This window comes from Limulus polyphemus, unplaced genomic scaffold (genome assembly GCF_000517525.1).
Source record: "Limulus polyphemus unplaced genomic scaffold, Limulus_polyphemus-2.1.2 Scaffold1369, whole genome shotgun sequence".
Taxonomy (NCBI): domain Eukaryota; kingdom Metazoa; phylum Arthropoda; class Merostomata; order Xiphosura; family Limulidae; genus Limulus; species Limulus polyphemus.
The window spans coordinates 264,670-283,455 of record NW_013666979.1 but is presented as its reverse complement, the minus strand read 5'-3'; the positions used below and the strand labels follow the sequence as shown (position 1 = coordinate 283,455).

Below are 18,786 nucleotides of genomic sequence, written 5' to 3'. Positions count from 1 at the left end.
GTGGAATCTGAATCACTTGAAAAAAACACGGGGGTGCTTAACTTTTTTCCAGGTGTATATATATATATTCATAAATCATACAATACTGTCAAAGCATCATGAAAATTGAAGGGTACATGGAGGATTTTATGCAAAGGAAAAATGTGTATTACAGAAACACACTCTTTGGTCATCAGAGGATTGTCCAGTAATGTTAACTTCTATGCTTCCAGTCAGAAGGAAATGTTCTATTAATATGGTTACGACTGATCTTTGAATTGTATCTTTGTCAGAGTGCTTAGTAGCAAAAGTAGTATCTGTTGTAGCACTGTTAAATCCATTTTTTGCCTTACATCAATATTACTCTACAAACTTTCAGCTTTAACATTTTTAACATGTGTTCTTTTGTTTTGAGTACTGAGGAAGTGAGAGGTATCTAGCCTCTTTAAACTTGAACAACCCTTTTGGGGCCAAATGGTATATCAAAGTGTGTTTCTGTTATACATTTTTCCTTTCCTTATCTTTCTCCATGTATCCTCTAGATGCAACAATGCTATGTGAATTTTAAATCATCTTATATATTGAATCTAAGTTTCAAATGGACAGCAACTGCCTGTTGTAAAAACCTACAAATGTAGAGGATGACGTTACGAAAGGCAGAAGGGTGAACTTAGACTCATTATGAATACTCTGCCCAAACAACCTATCAAAGATTATCTTATATATATTGTTATACCTTGGATGGTTAGAAATAACAAGTATTCTATGGAACCAAAAAACTTCTAATCATAGTAAAAACTACAATTGAAAAATGATCTGTTTTTATGTCCATGATAACTATTAGGGTAGATTTTACAAATATTATACTTTTTTGCTGCCTTCACACACAAGACACAATACTATAATATTAAAATACTATGCAGAAATATTATAAGTGCATATTTTTGTTTTGAAGATGCTTCTTTAAAAAAAATGTTTTGTTAACCATAAATTTGTGTACTTTTTCTATGTGTTATTCTCAATAAGCCACAAGTGTAGATGTCACTAAAATACATAATTAGGTATGTACTGCTAAATTATATGACAGTCAAAACACATACCTGTAGTACACTTATTTGCAAGCTACTGCTTAGTATTTTTCGTAAAGTACAAAATATGTAGAATGTGATACTTATCATTAATTTATTTTTCAGGCTTTATTATTGTTGACACAAAACTACCTCCTGACAACTACAGTACAATTAAAGTTCTACTGCTAAACTACTTTTAAACGGCACAACATCATCTTACACTAAACAACACAATTCTCTAAATTATCACCTTCTTTGCACATCAGTCATTAACGCCCGATTATAACTACACACTTTTAAGTATTTACTGTTATGTTGTAACAGTTTCATATCAATCATGATCATGGTTAGTATTTTATATGATCATCTAAGTATGATTATTAATCAGTAACTTTCTGTTATCAGATACTAATTACTATATAAACTTATTAGTAATTAGTATAATGAAAAACAAAATTACTAGCTAATTATTAGTTAGACTTCAGTAATCATACAAGATACTAATCACACCAATGAGGGAAATTTTTAAATATTTTGTAGAATAGTAAGTGAACATTTTTGTGAAAAAACAATCATTGTTTTTAGTAAACATAATATATTGGACATCTTTGAATAAATTATGTTTTTTTAAATAAACCTATTAATTAGTGTAAATTTCTTTCTTCTGTGAGTACAAATCTTGTAGTAATCTTTATTTTTATGCTTCTTCTTATTCTGCCTAGCACTTAAAATTTTGTGCAGTGTTACAAGTCAGATATATTTGAGATATACATGCACGCACCATGGAAGGAATTTATGCATAAAAACAAACTTGTTGAATCTAGCTCGATAATTTTGACCTACCTTAATTTAGTATGGTATACATGTTATTAAACAAGAAAAGTTATGGTATAGCTCTCAGGTGGAAATTTTAATTTTAAATTAGTTTGTCTCAGAAAAATGAAAAACTGGAAAATAATTATGTTGCCCTAAATTTAACACTATTGATATCATTTTCCCCAAGATTCATTCACAAGTTATCTCAATCGATGGATGTAACATATTATGAAAAATGAACAATTCAGCATGGGAACTATCTTCCCATCAGTAATCTTGTGCCTTAAATTTATCTTCTTGTTTCAAAGAACAATGAATTACACCTTATTATCAATAGAAGATGATGCTTTAAGAGAAATGTTACCAAACTTACACTTGAAGATAATTTAGGCAACTACAAGAAATCAGAGTTTAAACAACAGGAATCTTTTCTTTTTTAAATGAAGCAAAAAATGTCAAAATATAATTGAAAAATGTTCACTTACGTTTCACCATCTAAACCTTCATCAGTTTCAACAACGTTTACAGTTTCATTGAAAACTGAATTTAGATACTGTATTCCATCCTAGAAAAATAATAGAATATTTTTGTTATATTACATGCAGTGACTTTGACATTTTTAGCATTCCATCTATTTACTCCATAGAGTGCATGTTAAAATTGAGGATAAGTATTAGACATACGGATTTTAAACCTTATCTGTTATTTATATTTAATTCTTAAATTTGCATAGTTTAAAAATTGTATATGAAAGTTAAATATAAGTATTCTAATCCAATTTGTCCAGCTTTTTTCAATTTTGTAAATTATCTATTCATTCCTGTTAACATGGCAAAATATTTACCTGAACAGGCCAAAAAATATTCAAACCTAACTGTTTTGTACCAACTAATAAAATTACACAAACCATAAAAATAAATTTTAAAACAGTTTTAATGAACTGGAACAAAGGACGTTTTTGACTCTAGTAAGAGCACTATCCTTATCAGAGGCTGCGTTATTACAAAACTGTACATTTATTATACAAAAGATTGGCATAACATGCAAACTCGTTTTTTGACATCCATGTCTCAGCTAGACAAAATGACAGTTCTTACACTTCACACAATACAATCAGTTTGCTTTCTCAGTCAACTGAATAATGGCTAAACCGTCTGTAGTCTAACCAGAACTGTGAACAGATGATCTGAATTGGAATGACTGGGCAGCTTTTCTACAGTTTTTATTGTCTTGTTTGCCCCACTAATCACAAGACACATTTAAATAATTTCTGGTTAGCTATGCATTCTTGTAATAAGATTTTTTAAATCCCTTATGCAATCTCTGCTCTTTAATATTTGAATTCCTGACATTGACAGCTAAAATACCTAAAAAGAAAAAAAAAAAAAAAAAACTTAAATAACTCCAAATTATAGGCACTAGTTTTGAAATAACCTATTGTTCTGTTTACCCACAGGTTTATGTTCTATTGAATCAACTTGTCATTGTAGTCAGCTATCTTTACACATATAATACACCAAAAACTGTAACATACCAGTGGGATTTAAAGAGATTAACCAAGATCATCAAGAACAAAGAATTAAAGAAACCCTAACAATCGCATATTAATATGAATATTAAAATGTTAATAAGCTAACAATTAAGCTATTCTCAGCCTTTAGCCAGCACACTAATATTGCTATAAGCTTTATGTATAGCTCAATTATAGCTCAAAAAGCTTTCTGCTACACTAACAATTTAAAGAAAACATCTAACGGCTTTTAAGGCAATAACAATTTTTACCAAACCTTCACGGACCCCAAATAATTTGTAAACATCAGCACCGAGAGATAGAATCACGTACATGTTTGCTGTTCTCAGTAGCTTCAATATTCGGCTTGTGTGTGATAAATTGTTACACTTAGTTTAGATGGTAAAAGAGAAACAAGTTGTAATATTCAATATTCATTTATTGGTTAATAAAGGAAAAGACTTTGAGTGTTAGTGTTTTTTGTTTCCAAAATTATAGGTTATTATTATTTAAATATTTTTAAATTAGTTTTTTTGATGGGGTCCACTCAGACCTGGAAGAGTGACTATGGAAAAATTTTAAGACTAATGCAGGATTAATATCTGGAATTTACCTCAGCTGAAAAAACAGTCAGAAATATTATTAGAGATGGTGCATGAGAAATTTTACATTTTATTACATAACATGTGGAGAAAAGGGTTTAATGACATTTTGGTTAGTACTCTGGGTCATCTATTAACTCACTTCAGGTTGCTACCGTCACCTGGAAATATGTTACTTAAAAAAAAAAAAAGTCATATAAGACTATTAATTCAATTTTATCTTTGATTAAACATTATCACAAGATGATACAAAACTTACGGCATCTTTGTAGAGGAGGTTCACTGCCAATCCAAAGGATCTTGCAGCAAAAGATTCACTCACAAAGAACTGGTAATACAATGTGGCTTGCTGTTTTGGCTTCACCACTCGATTGTAAGAAATAGTACTAAACTAGAAAATAAACATTAGAGAAGAATTCAATGGAAAACTATTTCACAATATGGTATATTTTGAGCTATTTATAAATAGTTCAGATTACATTCCACTAGGTGTTTATTTCAACTATTTCACCAACTCACCACATACTAAGTAGTCCATCATTAGGTGCTTATTTCAATCACCACACTAACTCAGCAAACACTAAATAGGTCATCACCGTGTGTTTATTTAAATAATATCACCAACTCAGCAAACACTAAATAGGTCATCACCGTGTGTTTATTTAAATAATATCACCAACTCACCACACCAAATAGTCCATAATAAGGTGTTTATTTCAAACACTTCACCAAACACAAAGTACTCCATCATTAGATGTTTATTTCAATCACTTCATCAATTCACCACATACCAAGTAGTCCATCATACAGTGTTTATTTCAACCACCTTACTAACTCATCAAATACTAAGTAGTCCATCATTAGGTGTTTATTTCAACCTCTACACCAAGAAGTCCATCATAAGATGTTTATTTCAACAAATTCACCAACTCATCACATACCAAATAGTCCATCACTAGGTATTTATTTCAATCACTTCATCAATTCATTAAATACCGAGTAGTCCATCACTATGTGTTTATTTCAACCACTTCACCATCTCATCAAGTAGTCCATCAGAAGGTGTTTATTTCAATCATTTCATCAAATCACCACATACAAGTAGTCCACCATTAGGTGTTTATTTTACCCAACTCACTACGTGGGCCATCTTTAGATGTTAATTTCAGTCATTTCACCAACCCACTAAACACCAACTAGTCTATCACTAAGCATTTATTTCAACCACTTTACCAAACACCAAGTAGTCCATCATTAGGTGTTTATTTCAACCACTTCATCAACTGACTACATAGGCCATCTTTAAATGTTTATTTCAGTCACTTCACCAATTCACTAATAAGTAGGTCATCACCAGGTGTCTATTTTGACCGCTTCATCAACTCACTAAACACTAAATAGTCCATCATTAGATGTTTATTTCAGTCACTTCACTAATTCACTAATAAGTAGACCATCACTAGGTGTTTATTTCAATCACTTCACTATCTAAGTAGAGCATCATTAGGTGTTTATATTGCTTCACCAACTCAACACACTGACTAACTCACCATTATTAGATATTTACATTTTAAGTAATATACTTTTGTGCACTTATCCATGATTGGATCATGGTTCTAGTTTTATCCCAGTTTCTTTAAGAAATTTTTTAAACTTTTTAGCCATGATAAGGAAATGTTTTTTTATCAATATATCAGTGAATCTGGTATTAAACAAATCTTCATTTCTATACTCAAGAACTCTTATTACAGGGGTTGGTAGAAATGAGTTTACATTTTTAGTCTTTGTTACTTTGCTATACTTACTCAAGAACTCTTATTACAGGGGTGGGAGTATAGCAAAGTAACAAAGACTGAAAATGTAAACTGCCGATTGAAGCAAGTCAAATTTTTTGCAGTTTATATTTTAACAGTTTTATTACAAATACAAAACATATATAAGCATATGCAACCTACAGAAGAGAACATACAATATGCACAATAACTGAAAAAAAAATCTTTTAATTGTACAAAAAAAGTGCACACGAGTTGATAAAATTCCCCAAACAAAAACAGGTTATAAGTAAGATCCTTCTGCTCCTACTGCCTTAAAACCAAAACTAAAGTTTCTACTGAGGCCATTTGTAAATTAAGCCCAGGTACATTTAAGACTGATAATAGAATGCATTTCTTTGCACAAAGTCATGGGTGTCTGGAACAAACTACCCAGGCATGTTGTTGAAGCTGAGTTTCAGCTTAATGACATTCTTTGACCAACAACCAAATGGGCAAGATGGACCAAATGATCACCTCTTATTTGTAACCTTTCTTACATACTTATCTGGCAGTTTTAATACAGTCCATAATTGAGGTTATACTTGACATTTAGGACTTCACTGAACTGGCTGGTAACTCCCAAGCATTTGGTGATGGTAACCCAATGTACTCAATACTTATTTTTCCAAACTTTTCACTTGCACTTCTTGAAGTAGTGTGTGAAAAACTGACAGTGGACTCTTCTGTAGAGATGCTTTCCTCTTGCCTGTTCCTGTCACTGTTTTTCTGGACTTCAGCAAAACCATCTTGTTTTCTGAAAAATTGTCTGAATTTCCTTTTTTTGCATTGTTGTTTCTTAGTTGAACTCTCTTGATTGGCATTTTAGGTACTGTAGCTCAGATCCAAGAAGGGGTTGGTTATATAGTTAAGAATAACTTAATGTTCCACTTGTTTTTCATATGGTGATTACAAAGGACCTTTTTGCCATTGCTGCCATAATTCATACAATGGTTACAAACAATAAGAAAACATTGTCCAGGAATGCCAATATTCCACATCCACTGTCCATACAGCCTATTTAATATCATTTTTGCACCACTGCAAATACCATTTATTTTTCACAGATTAATGAATGAGAACATTGAAAATGAGCATGACAAAACATCCATCATGCAGTCAACAACAAAGTGGGTACGAAAAGAGGGCAATAAACAAGAATTAAGAAAAATAATATTTAATATCTAGTGATGTATTATAAAACTAAACAAATTGTTTTATACAGTTTGTGTATATTAAGAAAAAAAACGTTCTCCTTAATTTTTCACAGCCCCTAAAATTTCTAAGGCAGAGAATCATCTATAAATGGAAAAGTCTCACCCCTGTTATTAGTAATGTTCTGATAAATTGTATAATTATTTTCAAGGTGAGGGTTGTTGTTTTTTAATTATTATTATTATTTATATTTTCATTTTTTTATTTGTAGATACTATGAAGGTAGTCAATTCACTCACATTTTGAATGTAGAAGGTGAAGTCCATTGGATAGCGGAAAGACGTATCCATGGTTTCTAATACGAAATCCTTGCTTCCTTTGTTTGTTACACCAACAAGAAACTGTACGTCCCTTCCAGCATGAAGCTCTAGAGTAATGAATAATCAGCATAAATTAAGTATCTGTCACTACTATTAATATGCACTTTAATAAAACATGCATTTTTTAACTTCATATAAATTTAAGATGAGTTTGGTCTTCTGTTTAAAGGTTTAATTTTTCCTTTACCTGATAACAAATAAATATTTTAACACATGACCAATAAAACAAAACATTATGAGAAATATGTAAAAGGAACATCATAAAATATTTTGCTTTGACAAGTGTTAGAAACTGATACTAAAAATGGTCTTTGTGTAACATATTTGATGGCATGGAAAACAAAATAATGAGAATAAAACCCCATTCAAGAATGGTTCAGTAAAACCAAATGAATTTCAAAATCTCAAAAAATTTTGCAAGTTTGTTTGTTTGTTTTTTAATTTCAAGCAAAGCTATACATGGACTATCTGCACTAGTCATCCCTAATTTAGCAGTGAAAGACAAGAGGGAAGGCAGCTAGTCATCACTACCCTCCACCAACACTTGGGCTACTCTTTTACCAATGAATAGTGGGATTGACCATCACATTATAAATCCCCCACGGCTGAAAGGACAAGCATGTTTGGTGAGATGGGGTGTTGAACTCATGACCTGCAGATTACAAGTCGAGCCCCTAACCACCTGGCTATGCTAGGCCAAATTTTGCTAGTAATACAATATAACTTAGATGAATTATTCATCTTAACAGTTACATAATACATTTATTTAATACCAATAACTTAGATGTAAGTTTTTACAAGTGCCCAGAGGTTGCAATTCATTTAACGTACTTAATTCATGTGCTTAGTTATCAATAACTTCTAATTAAAATATGCTCAGCTACAAAATTAATATACCAGTCTAACTTAAAAAGACTAGAATTCACTGATTCTTAAGCTCTGATACCCTCACTGCTATTGATATTTTCTGTTGTAATCCTAATAATATCTCACAAGGTTCAACTAGTTTAAGAGATTAGGTTGACCTAAATTCATATATTAGGACAACAAAATAAAACAATCCACGTTAAAAAAAAATTATATACTAAATAGATTAAAACTAACAAAATAAATTAAATATATATTCAATATTTTAAACAATACTGTTAATGAAATTAACACTAAAGAAATACTGGTTTATAATTAATATTAACTTTCGATCAGATAGCTCTAAGACCCAAGCTGTTTCTTTTTTTCCCCCTATTTTCAGATTTATAAACATATTTATCAAAATATAATTATGCAATGTTTTTTGTTTGCATACCAAATATGTGAATCAATGTTTATTATTCTTATGGTTGCATGAAAATTTTACTTAAGTAGATGTTTTTGTTTCAATATTTGTAAGCTATGGCTCCAACAACAGAAAAAAAAACTTTTATGATCAGTGAAAAAGGTATAGACTGTATTATCTGAGTATAATATGAAAAATGACATGATTCATATAGTACCTGTATTCTGTTCAATAAATCTAAATCTATATCAGTGTGTTGAAATCAGTAAATTAGCAATCAAGCTACAGTAACTTCAGAGAACGGTCAACGGTATAAGTCCAAATGAAGTTAATTTGATGAAAAGAACAATTTTTCTACAGATAAATACTAAGATGGTTGAAGCATCAACTATATCTATAGAATTTTGTACCTTAATAACTTTTTTTGTTGTTGATATGGAAACTTTTACTTAAAACACTGTGGTAAGAAATCAAACTGATTTTTGTTCCATACACAAACATGGGTATGTATTATTATAAATTTTTATTATAAGCATGGTCTGTTAGTAATAGATGACATTAGGACACAGAAAGATCACTAATCATTTTAATCATATTCTTCTTTACTGCCTATAATAAGGTTACATTAACATGGGTGTATAACACTCCTTTATGTGCTATTACTGTAGGGGCCTTTCACTCTACATAAGGTGCTCCAAGTTACAACAAAGTCTCAATTGTTTATGAAGCATCTAATCTTCAGGCTTACGATGGTGAAGTGTGAGATGACAGGATTACATCTATTACCAATAAACTTGCCATTTAAAAACAGCACACACACCATAATGCTTGTAATTTTATGACATATTATACACTGACATTACAACACAAAACTGATTTACTGTACTAGTAGCAACTATAAGATTTTGTTGTTGTGAATTCATCTTTAGACAGCTACTATATTTATTAGTTTTAGTAGAACTCGAAAGATAAAATTTTCCTTACCTGAAAATGTATTTCTGATAGATGAAAAGCTATCTTCCCCATTTGTCTACCTTAGAGATTTGCATGCCACTAGCCTTTAGGCAACTCCCACCTAAACTCACAAGATTTCTTGTGATTTATCTTCCACTAACAGGAGGGCAACACAGCCTCCCTGAATACTAGCTCCCTCTATGCTTTTGCACTCATTAGCTTCATTCTGTAACAAGACAAGGAATACTAAATTGCACCAGAAGTAGAGGGGAAGTGTGAGAAGGCAGCAGTAGGAAGGGAGAATGCAAATGTGGTGGGTCAACTCCAGTTCAAAACCAGGATGGGGTAGGAATTTGTCATCCAGTCTGTGGTAGGATGAGGATCCCTACCAACCACATGTGTGAGAACTTGTGTTGGCTGGTCCTATGATGATCCAACACCGATATCTAGGCAGCAGTAGGATGGGGGACTTATTTTGGAAGGTCGTACACTGATGCAACACCAGACAACCATGGAAATGACATCCAGGAGGAGGTAGGATGGGGCACATGTGTTGGCTGGTCCTACACCAATCCAACACCAGACCACCTGGGAACCAACATTTGGGCAACAGTAGGGTGGAGGACTTATTTTGGAAGGTCCTACACCGATCCAACACTAGACAACCAGGAAACTGACATCCAGGTAGTGGTATAACGGGAGACATATGTAGGCTAGTTTATACCAATCCAACACCAGACCACCCAGGAACCAGCATCTGGGCAGTGGTAGGATGGGGAACACTGACATGTTTTGAATAGAAGTATATGAGGGGTAACCTGTGCTACACTGACAGTGTCACTGCCATCCCATGTTCCACTGAATTGGCATCTTTTGTTTATTCCCTGGCTATTCTGTCCTAATCAGTGAGGGTTCTCCATGGTCCATTACGCCAGCATCTAGGAACTGACAAGTAGTAAGTGTCTCCCATCCTGCACTCAAGGGGAGAAATTCGCAGTGGAGACACCTGTAAACATGTCCGGACCCTATCAGTCATCTGCTGGATAGGTCTTTTACAGACAGTGCAATGGGTAACTGTGTAAACCTACTTCAAATAGCCAGCAAATATGAGCTAGGAAAGCAGGCAAAGCACCCCCTGGTGCTGACTTTTTCCATGGCAGTCCATGGAATAGCCACAGTCTGGAATATACCATGAGGATACCTCAAGTGGTCTTGCGGAACACCACATATCAACAGTGGGCACACATAGAAATTCTGGATCAATGTTGAATTTTGGGAAATAAGCATATCCTGGGAGGCACCACCAGCCACCTGGCAGGATCTTGAAAGGAAATGCTAGAAACAAAGGGGAATGTGCACAACTGTCCAAATATGGTAGGGAGAGTGTAAGACAGAGAGCAAAGGCAGGCAGTGACCACCAGGAGACTACACAGACAGATGGTGAAGAGAGTGAGTGATAAGGTTATGGAAGGTAGTCCATACATTACCAGTTGGAATGTTCTTGTCCCACAATGGATGAAAACAAGCAACAAATAAATAGGAGAGAAGATGAAGCTGATGACATGAAACATGGGCCATCAGTAAGCAACAACCATTAAGGAAGAGGAGACTGAACCAAGAATGTAGCAGACAGTACCAATAAATGCAAGAGATTTGTACCAGGAGAAGGAGAATCCCCAGAGAAGGTAGAGTGGGAGACAGAAACCCCAAAAGTGAGAGGTACAAGAGAAGTATCAAGGAATGGTACAAACTGGACAGAAAAGTCTGTCCAGATCCAACGAGCATAGAAGAGTGTAATAGAAGGACAGGAGAGAGAGAGAAGAAGGGTAGAAGTCTCTCCAACAAGCAAATCAAGACCAAGGGAGGAAGAAAAGGGTATAGGACGAGTTGCCAGCATAAAGATGTGAACAATGGTGATCATAAGTAGGAAGAAAGAGGAATATACTGGAAATGAAGGTAGTAGTAGGTGCAGGCTACCAATGGCAGCAATGGGCACATCTAAGAGTGTGTAGGATGATACCAAGGTCCTGGTCAAGCACAGGAGCAGGGCAAGAGAGTCCATGGATAAGGAAAGACTGGAACAAGGTGGAGAGAACAAGGGCCGAAACATCTTGCAGTAACAAGCTGGCAAATAGGGGGTGAATAAGGCCATCCAATAAGTGGCAAAGCAGAGAGAGCTGAACCCTGTAGAACAGCCTGGAAAAGGGAAGGGAGATGCCTAATAGTAGAAAAATTAGGAGAAAGTGGTGACTGATGGACCAACATGAAAGTCATGCCCCCCCCCCCTCCCACCACTTGGGTAGAATGACCATGTAGAAAGACACCTAGAAGGGAAAGGATTACCAGATGTGAAAGGCAGGTTTAAGAGTGACTGAATGAATTAAACCCATGTAAAAGTGGAAGGACAAGACCCCATGATGGAAGTAAACAGGAGGCATTGAAGCAATATTGTAGAATTGGCAAGGGAAGAGGGTTGGCTTGTCAGACGGCACAGAAGAGAGAACCAAGGGTAATACAGACAGATGGTACCACCAAGGGAAGAAGATCAGTAGACAAGACCAGTACCAAAGGGAAAGACTGGAAAGGTGGGCAAGCCTTATAACAAGAAAAAGACCAAACCTGGTGGAAGGCAATGACAGCTAGGGCTGAGGGAAGGAGATCAGATGATCTGAAAAGAGAAAGCATGTAAGTGAGAGGGTTGGATAGGCAAATTGAGTGAAATTCTCAAAGGAAATGGAAACTGGGGGAGAAGAGACACTGTGCAGAATGCTATCCAGCCAAGAAAGGCAGTCTGCAACCCAGAGCACAGTATCAGTTACATGCCAAGTGGGGAAACTGACCCAATGAGAATAGCCCCAAGAAGGAAAGTCCAGAGTTTGAAAGCAAGGGGTTCTGGAATGGATCATCCAGTGGTGGCTAACTGAGGAAATCCAAGTTGTTGAAATGGGATCTAACAAAATGAACCACTATGAGAGGTAAGAATAGGATCATGTTCACCATCTACCAGAAGACTGAATGTGTGAATATAAATAAATGACTTATCCTGGGACCAAGTGCTGAATGGAAAATACACAGGGGGGAGCATATATGAAAAGGTATAGATCCAGTTTAGATGGAGATAACGGAACACTGATGGTGATAGGGAACGAGTCCAACCACCTATACAAAAATGAGAATGGAGGAAGGGAAAAGAGAACCACTGAAGTCAAAGAATCCCATAAGGTTTCTCTCTGATCACGCAAGGGCAACCGAGAAGGTGCATATGAGTGTGACCTAAACAGATAAGTAGTCCCCCTAAAGCCATGGTCACCAAAAAAGAAATTGCATATGCAGAATGAGTATGATAGGTGCAAATCCCAGTGACAGCATGGTCTACTGATCACAGGCAGATGGGAGGATGCTGATACAAGCTGAAAACACCACCACAGTGAATAAAATATTGATTTGGAGTGAGGAGTTGCTGGAAATTGTAATGAACACAGCCTCAAAGAGATGTGGGACATAGATGGAAAAGAGAAAAGGAAACAAGATGAAAGCAGAGGAGGGAGAGAAAAATGTAAAGATGCCCAAGGGTAAAAAGTAGAAACCCTGAGGGTGGATGGAATGTGTGACCACAGGTGTTCAAACCATAATAGTCGGGCACACACAGGACCCAATACGAAGGAAAATGGCACAAACAAGCTCAATAGGAATGACACTGGGTAGAAGAGGAAGGTGGAAATCAAATGACAGGGAACAAAAGACAAAGAAGAGGTACATTGGTGGAGAGTAGGGGTAGGGACAGTGTGGAAATTACTGACAAAAGTGAGGATAGATGATGGGAAGCTACAGCCTGTGATTCAAACAAATTAGGAATATCACCACACTGCAGGACAAAGAAAGAAGCTAATCAAAGGACCTGTGGAAGAAAGAAGTCAGCTTGGGATGGGAGAGTATCCCCACCCAACAATCTCCAGGAACAAAGAGTCGAGAGAGCAGGAAGAGTAGAAGGGGAATGGCCACAATAGAGAAGGGAAATGAAATGAGAAACATCCTCAAAATACACTGAGGCATAGTGGGATGCCCCAGACTTGAAGTGCATAGGGGAAAAGGAAAGAAGTATACTAAAAAGGATCAGAGAAGGACAGAAGCATTAGGCTACTGGATAGTGAAACAGATGCCAAAATTCTGCCACCTCCAAATGCCAAGGGCAATCCCAAATGTAAGAAACTTAAAAGAGGATGCAGAATGATGAAAATGGAGGAAATAAGAGTCAGACAGATGGGAAGGAGGAGGCGTAATGTCATGGACATGGTTCAAGAATGGTAAATGAAATGAGTTAGAGTTAGGATTAAGAAGTAGGGAACAAAAAAGAATATAACAAGGAAAATAAAAAGAATGGTACATACCTGATAAACAAGAACAAAGTATGTGAGAAAGTTGAAGTGTTTCTTCAACAGGGAGAGAAGTTCCTAAGCAGGAGAAGGAACACCTGATGAATGGACTGAAGCTGATGTACCTGGCAGCATAAGGGAACCCATTATCCAATCCACAATGGCCACCACATCTTTCCCAGGGAATGTGCCTCCGTAAGCCTTCATAATTTTGTAACCTGTGTGAGGAAATTAGTCAGTCATACAAGTAACAGAAGGCGTTACATAAAATTAAGTTCCCTCACCATCCCAAATCTCATTAAATCGAGAACGAAAAAAACATGTCTGATATGTTCAGTGCCAAAGAATAGAATGAAGCTCACAAGTGCAAAAGCATAGAAGGAGCTAATGTGCAGGAAAGCTGTATCACCCTCCTATTGGTGGAGGGCTTCTGCTGCATAATAATGTCAGTATGCAGTAGCAGAATTCACGAGAAATCTTGCAAGTTGAGATGAGAGTTGCTAAAGGCTGGTGACATACAATTCTCTAAGGCAGATGCATGGGAAAGATAGCTTTCTGTGTGAAGAGATGTGTATCACCTCGGAAACAGACATGTCAGCCACATAATAACAAGATTTATAGTTTTCTTGAAACATAATTACAAAAGAAAAACTTCCACTTAATTTTAATTCAGATTACTTTTAAAATGAATTTTCAATACATTTACCTCAAAACAGTACGATGAACTTACCCATAGAAGTTCCCGAAGGTTTAGTAAAGAGGAAATATGTATCTACATCAGGAGAAGGTTTCAACTGCCATTCTTCTTCTTCATCATCCTGGAGCAATAAGAAAAAGTTATTATTTAATAGTAGAAATCAATTAAAAACTTAACATATAATATTAAATGCACATAACAAAATGTTGCAGTAAATCACACACAAAAAAAAATACCAAAAATTCTTAATCCTAAAATAATTATAGTATGGTTTTTCTCATAAATGTATTCACAGCCAACATTTTTTTAAATAATTTTGACCACTGTTTATAACTGGTCTATGTACGTATATGTGTCTCCAAAAAAATTCCAGTACTTCTTGAAAATCATTGGTTAAACACTAAATCCACTGGATTTTTTGCCAGCTAATCACTTTTAATTTCAAACCCTGTAAAGACATAAAAATGTTTTTTTGAACAGAGATATTAATATTTTTAAATAAATAACCAATAACAAATAAAGTCATCATGTAGACTTTGCATAACAGCCAAAAAATTGCACACTTAAAAACATTTTCATAGATTAAGCTGTAAAACAAATCTTAAAATAAAATATAAAAAGCTTTTAACAAATTTAGTACTTTTTTATGTATTTTGTATTTAACAAATGGCTAGAAGGTACTCTTACTGATAGGGCCAAGCAATTACTGGAATTTGCTAATTGATTAAACCTTGGGGTCATTAATAGAATACATTCAACTAATCAATTACACATAAGATGGCTAAAAAACAACTTAAATGCTAAAAATTAAGTCTCAATACCTGTGGAAGACAAAGTTTTATGCTTAAAACAAACAAGTATAATGGTAATAATGGCTGGAGACAAGTGTACCTGATGATGACAAAACCTTGTCAAAACGTTGTACATTTGCTGTTATATTAAAGTTTTTCTTCATTACCCATTCAAGCCGTCTCCAGCCATTATTAGTCTCAAAGTGGGTTCCTCGTCATCGAAGTATAATGGTAGTATTTTGATTACTTGAATATATGAAATAATCAGTAACCCTAATTTTGATTACTTGATTAGTTTTGCTACTAATCCATTACTCTAAACAAACATGAATTAATCAAAAGTAATAATAAAGAACCATGATGGCAATATTTGTTACTGAATAGTTAGAATAATCTAAAACACTAATTTTGAATTGTAGATTATTTTTGTGACATTAGATTTAATTGTAATTTAAATTCATTGATTATTTTATGTGATAATAGTCAATGCAACTGATGCTTATAGGTAACTTATATCAATCAAGTAAACTGTCCATCTCTACTTACTGACAAACTGATTGGTAATTTATGATATAGTATTTGCATGCTTACAACAACTGACAAGCACACAACAGTGAAGCATGTGAATAAAGATCACGTAAAGTTTATTCACTAACCATGTATGTGTATATGTTCCCAGTACTAGAAAGGTCCAAGTTTTAGACAATCTTACAAAAATAAACCCTCGTTTTTAGTTGATATTCATGTCATTTAAATGGAATCTGAAATTGTGAAAAAGATAACATAGTCATTACATGCTAATCTTCTAATATCTTACTAAACTCAAGCATTGTCTTTATGTTTTCTTGCTCCATCAATATATCAGTATGTTAGTAATCAATACTATTGTTACATGAGTAAGAAATAATACAAGGTGAAAAATACTTTTTTGCTAAGATTTTCTATTGAAAAGAATAAAATGATAGCAAAACAAGAACAGGCTCCGAAAAATGTGATTTACAGCTTTGACCAAATTTTTAGTTATGACACGGTAATATCTCCACAGTTTGGACAGAAGTTCACAGATGGTGATAATGACTTCAAATGAATGAACATAACACAGTAATAACTGACAGTAAAAAAAAATTCATTAATCCAAGAATGCACATTTCGGTTTGTGTATTATGTATGTGTGGATGGATATAACTTGTTAATAAGTAAGTAAAGTTTAAGTACAAGGTGTGATTTGAAGCAGCAGTAAGGCAATAGCCACCTGATGACCATTTTATAAACTGAATATTAACCCTTTCTAGACTAGAAGAATGTCACAGTGGAAATATTTTAACCAAACTCCATGAAACATTAAATATACTTCCTTTTGTTTTAGAATTTCATTTTATTTTTATATTTATCATAAATTTTCATTTCATATACCTAAATAGATTCAACTTCATTGATATTCATTACCATATTTCTTTTAATAATTTATTTTGTTTATTACAGTAGCCACCATTTCGAACTATAAATCATTAAAAATGTTGCAAAAGCTGACAAATATTTATTGATGACCTACAACCTGAGCTTTGAAAATGCCCGTTACTATTTTCAAAGCTGAACTTCATTAGTAGTTGTTCAGGCTACATGCTGTGGCATCATAAAATGTTAGCAACAGAAGTCTATATAATAAAACATCAGACTGAGAAGGAAAATCATGAGAAAAAGAAAATTTGCCTAAGGTATTTCTCAAGGGATAGTTTTTAGCAAATAAAACTCTATCCCTTGGGATGGGCAGAAAAATTCTACGAAACAATCAATAATTGCATTGTTTACAGGCAAAATTCCTCTTAGTTGAAATGTAACTATGAACTTTTTTTAAATTAGACTAAATAAATAATATAAAATGACAAAATATGAATTCTAAATATTTTTGAGTTAAACAATTTTTGAAATAGTTTTAATTATTTTCACTTGAGTTTTGAAATTGGATATGCAGGTGCAAAGTCAACACCTCAAAGATAATCTATGGCTCAAAAAACGTTAAATATTCCTTTTAAATATTCCTTTTCAGGAACTGACATATGATGAAAAAAGCATAAGAAAAAAACATGAAAAAAAAATGAAATTTAAGCTCTAAGTTGCAACCCAAAATATGTAGTGGCATTCTGACAATAACCTATATCAAAACTAAGAAGAAAAAAGTTTTATTGTAAAATCATTAACAGAACAAAAAAAATGAAAATAAAAAACATGACTTACATATACTTGTGAATAATAAAAATGGAAGCTTAGAGTAGACTGAGGACACTCTAAATTATGAACCTGTACTATTATACTGAGTAGCTCTCCTTGTTCCTTATTATCATTGTCAAAAATGATTAGTCTAACTTTAATTCACTAGGGAGGTTCTTCATATAGTGAATTTTTCATTGGTAGTCATAAGAACCAGAACAGGAAGCCTTCTTAGCCTTACATAATCACCACACACACACACACTTCAAAATTTGGTCAGCATGACCCTTTATGGTAATTTAAATTTTTTCCATTCCTCTACAATACTTTCTGGACATCTATTTACTGTTTGCTTTGCTTACCTGAGTGCGTGCAATGTTGCTTGTGATGCAAGTAAGAAGTGTTATGAATAGATCTGATGTATTCCAAGTATTTTGTGGAGTTACATCAAAAGTTGAACAAAACCTATGATGTCTCACCATAACGATGGATTAGTGAAGGTCACGATATATTCTTGTGATTATTAAAAGTGGACTACAAGCATTCAAAAGACAATATATATATTTTAAGCCCATATCAAAATTTTATTTTAAAAAAAACAACACAATTTTTATACGGCCTATGGGCATATGGGATTAAAGCATAAGTGTTCCAGGTACTTCCACACATTCAATTTTTGGCATCTAATGGAAAATTTTGGGTGTGTATAATACCACAGATGTCAACTAATAGAAATACTGTTCTATATTACTAAGCTCAAAAAATTTAAATATTTAATTCCAAGTACAATTTTACACACTTTTAAAAGGCCTGCTATTAATATTCAAAATTCTAGTCTTCTTTTGTTCATACTCTTTAAGTTTACAATACTAAAAGTAATTTTAGTAGCTCATTTCTGTACTTTCATCCTATCTTTCTGTAACACACAATCTTACAATATTTTCCAAACTCTTATCTTCATGTATTTGTACATTTACAGTTTTCACAACATATGCATGTATCTGTTACAGCAGTGGTTCCAACTGATGACTAATTACTTCCATACTCAAAATTTCATGGACCACTTTTTACAATATTAACTTTCAATATTACTTTTACATTACATTATAAAACAATATTCTTCAATAGCTATACCTTAAAACTTTTTTTTTTTTTTTTTTTTTTGTT

At 33.7% G+C, this 18,786-nt stretch overlaps 1 protein-coding gene across 1 annotated transcript in view; it reads right to left on the bottom strand.

Moving 5' to 3' along the window:
* The window catches only part of LOC106463292 (translocon-associated protein subunit alpha-like), a 37,147-nt gene that overhangs the window by 6,234 nt on the left and 12,127 nt on the right, over positions 1–18,786 (bottom strand). The window contains exons 3-6 of the mRNA XM_013923306.2: positions 14,654–14,741; positions 7,243–7,370; positions 4,237–4,368; positions 2,351–2,430 (exon numbers count right to left, since the gene is read on the bottom strand). Coding sequence (XP_013778760.1) covers positions 2,351–2,430; positions 4,237–4,368; positions 7,243–7,370; positions 14,654–14,741 — 428 coding nt within the window. The remainder of the gene's footprint in view (positions 1–2,350; positions 2,431–4,236; positions 4,369–7,242; positions 7,371–14,653; positions 14,742–18,786) is intronic.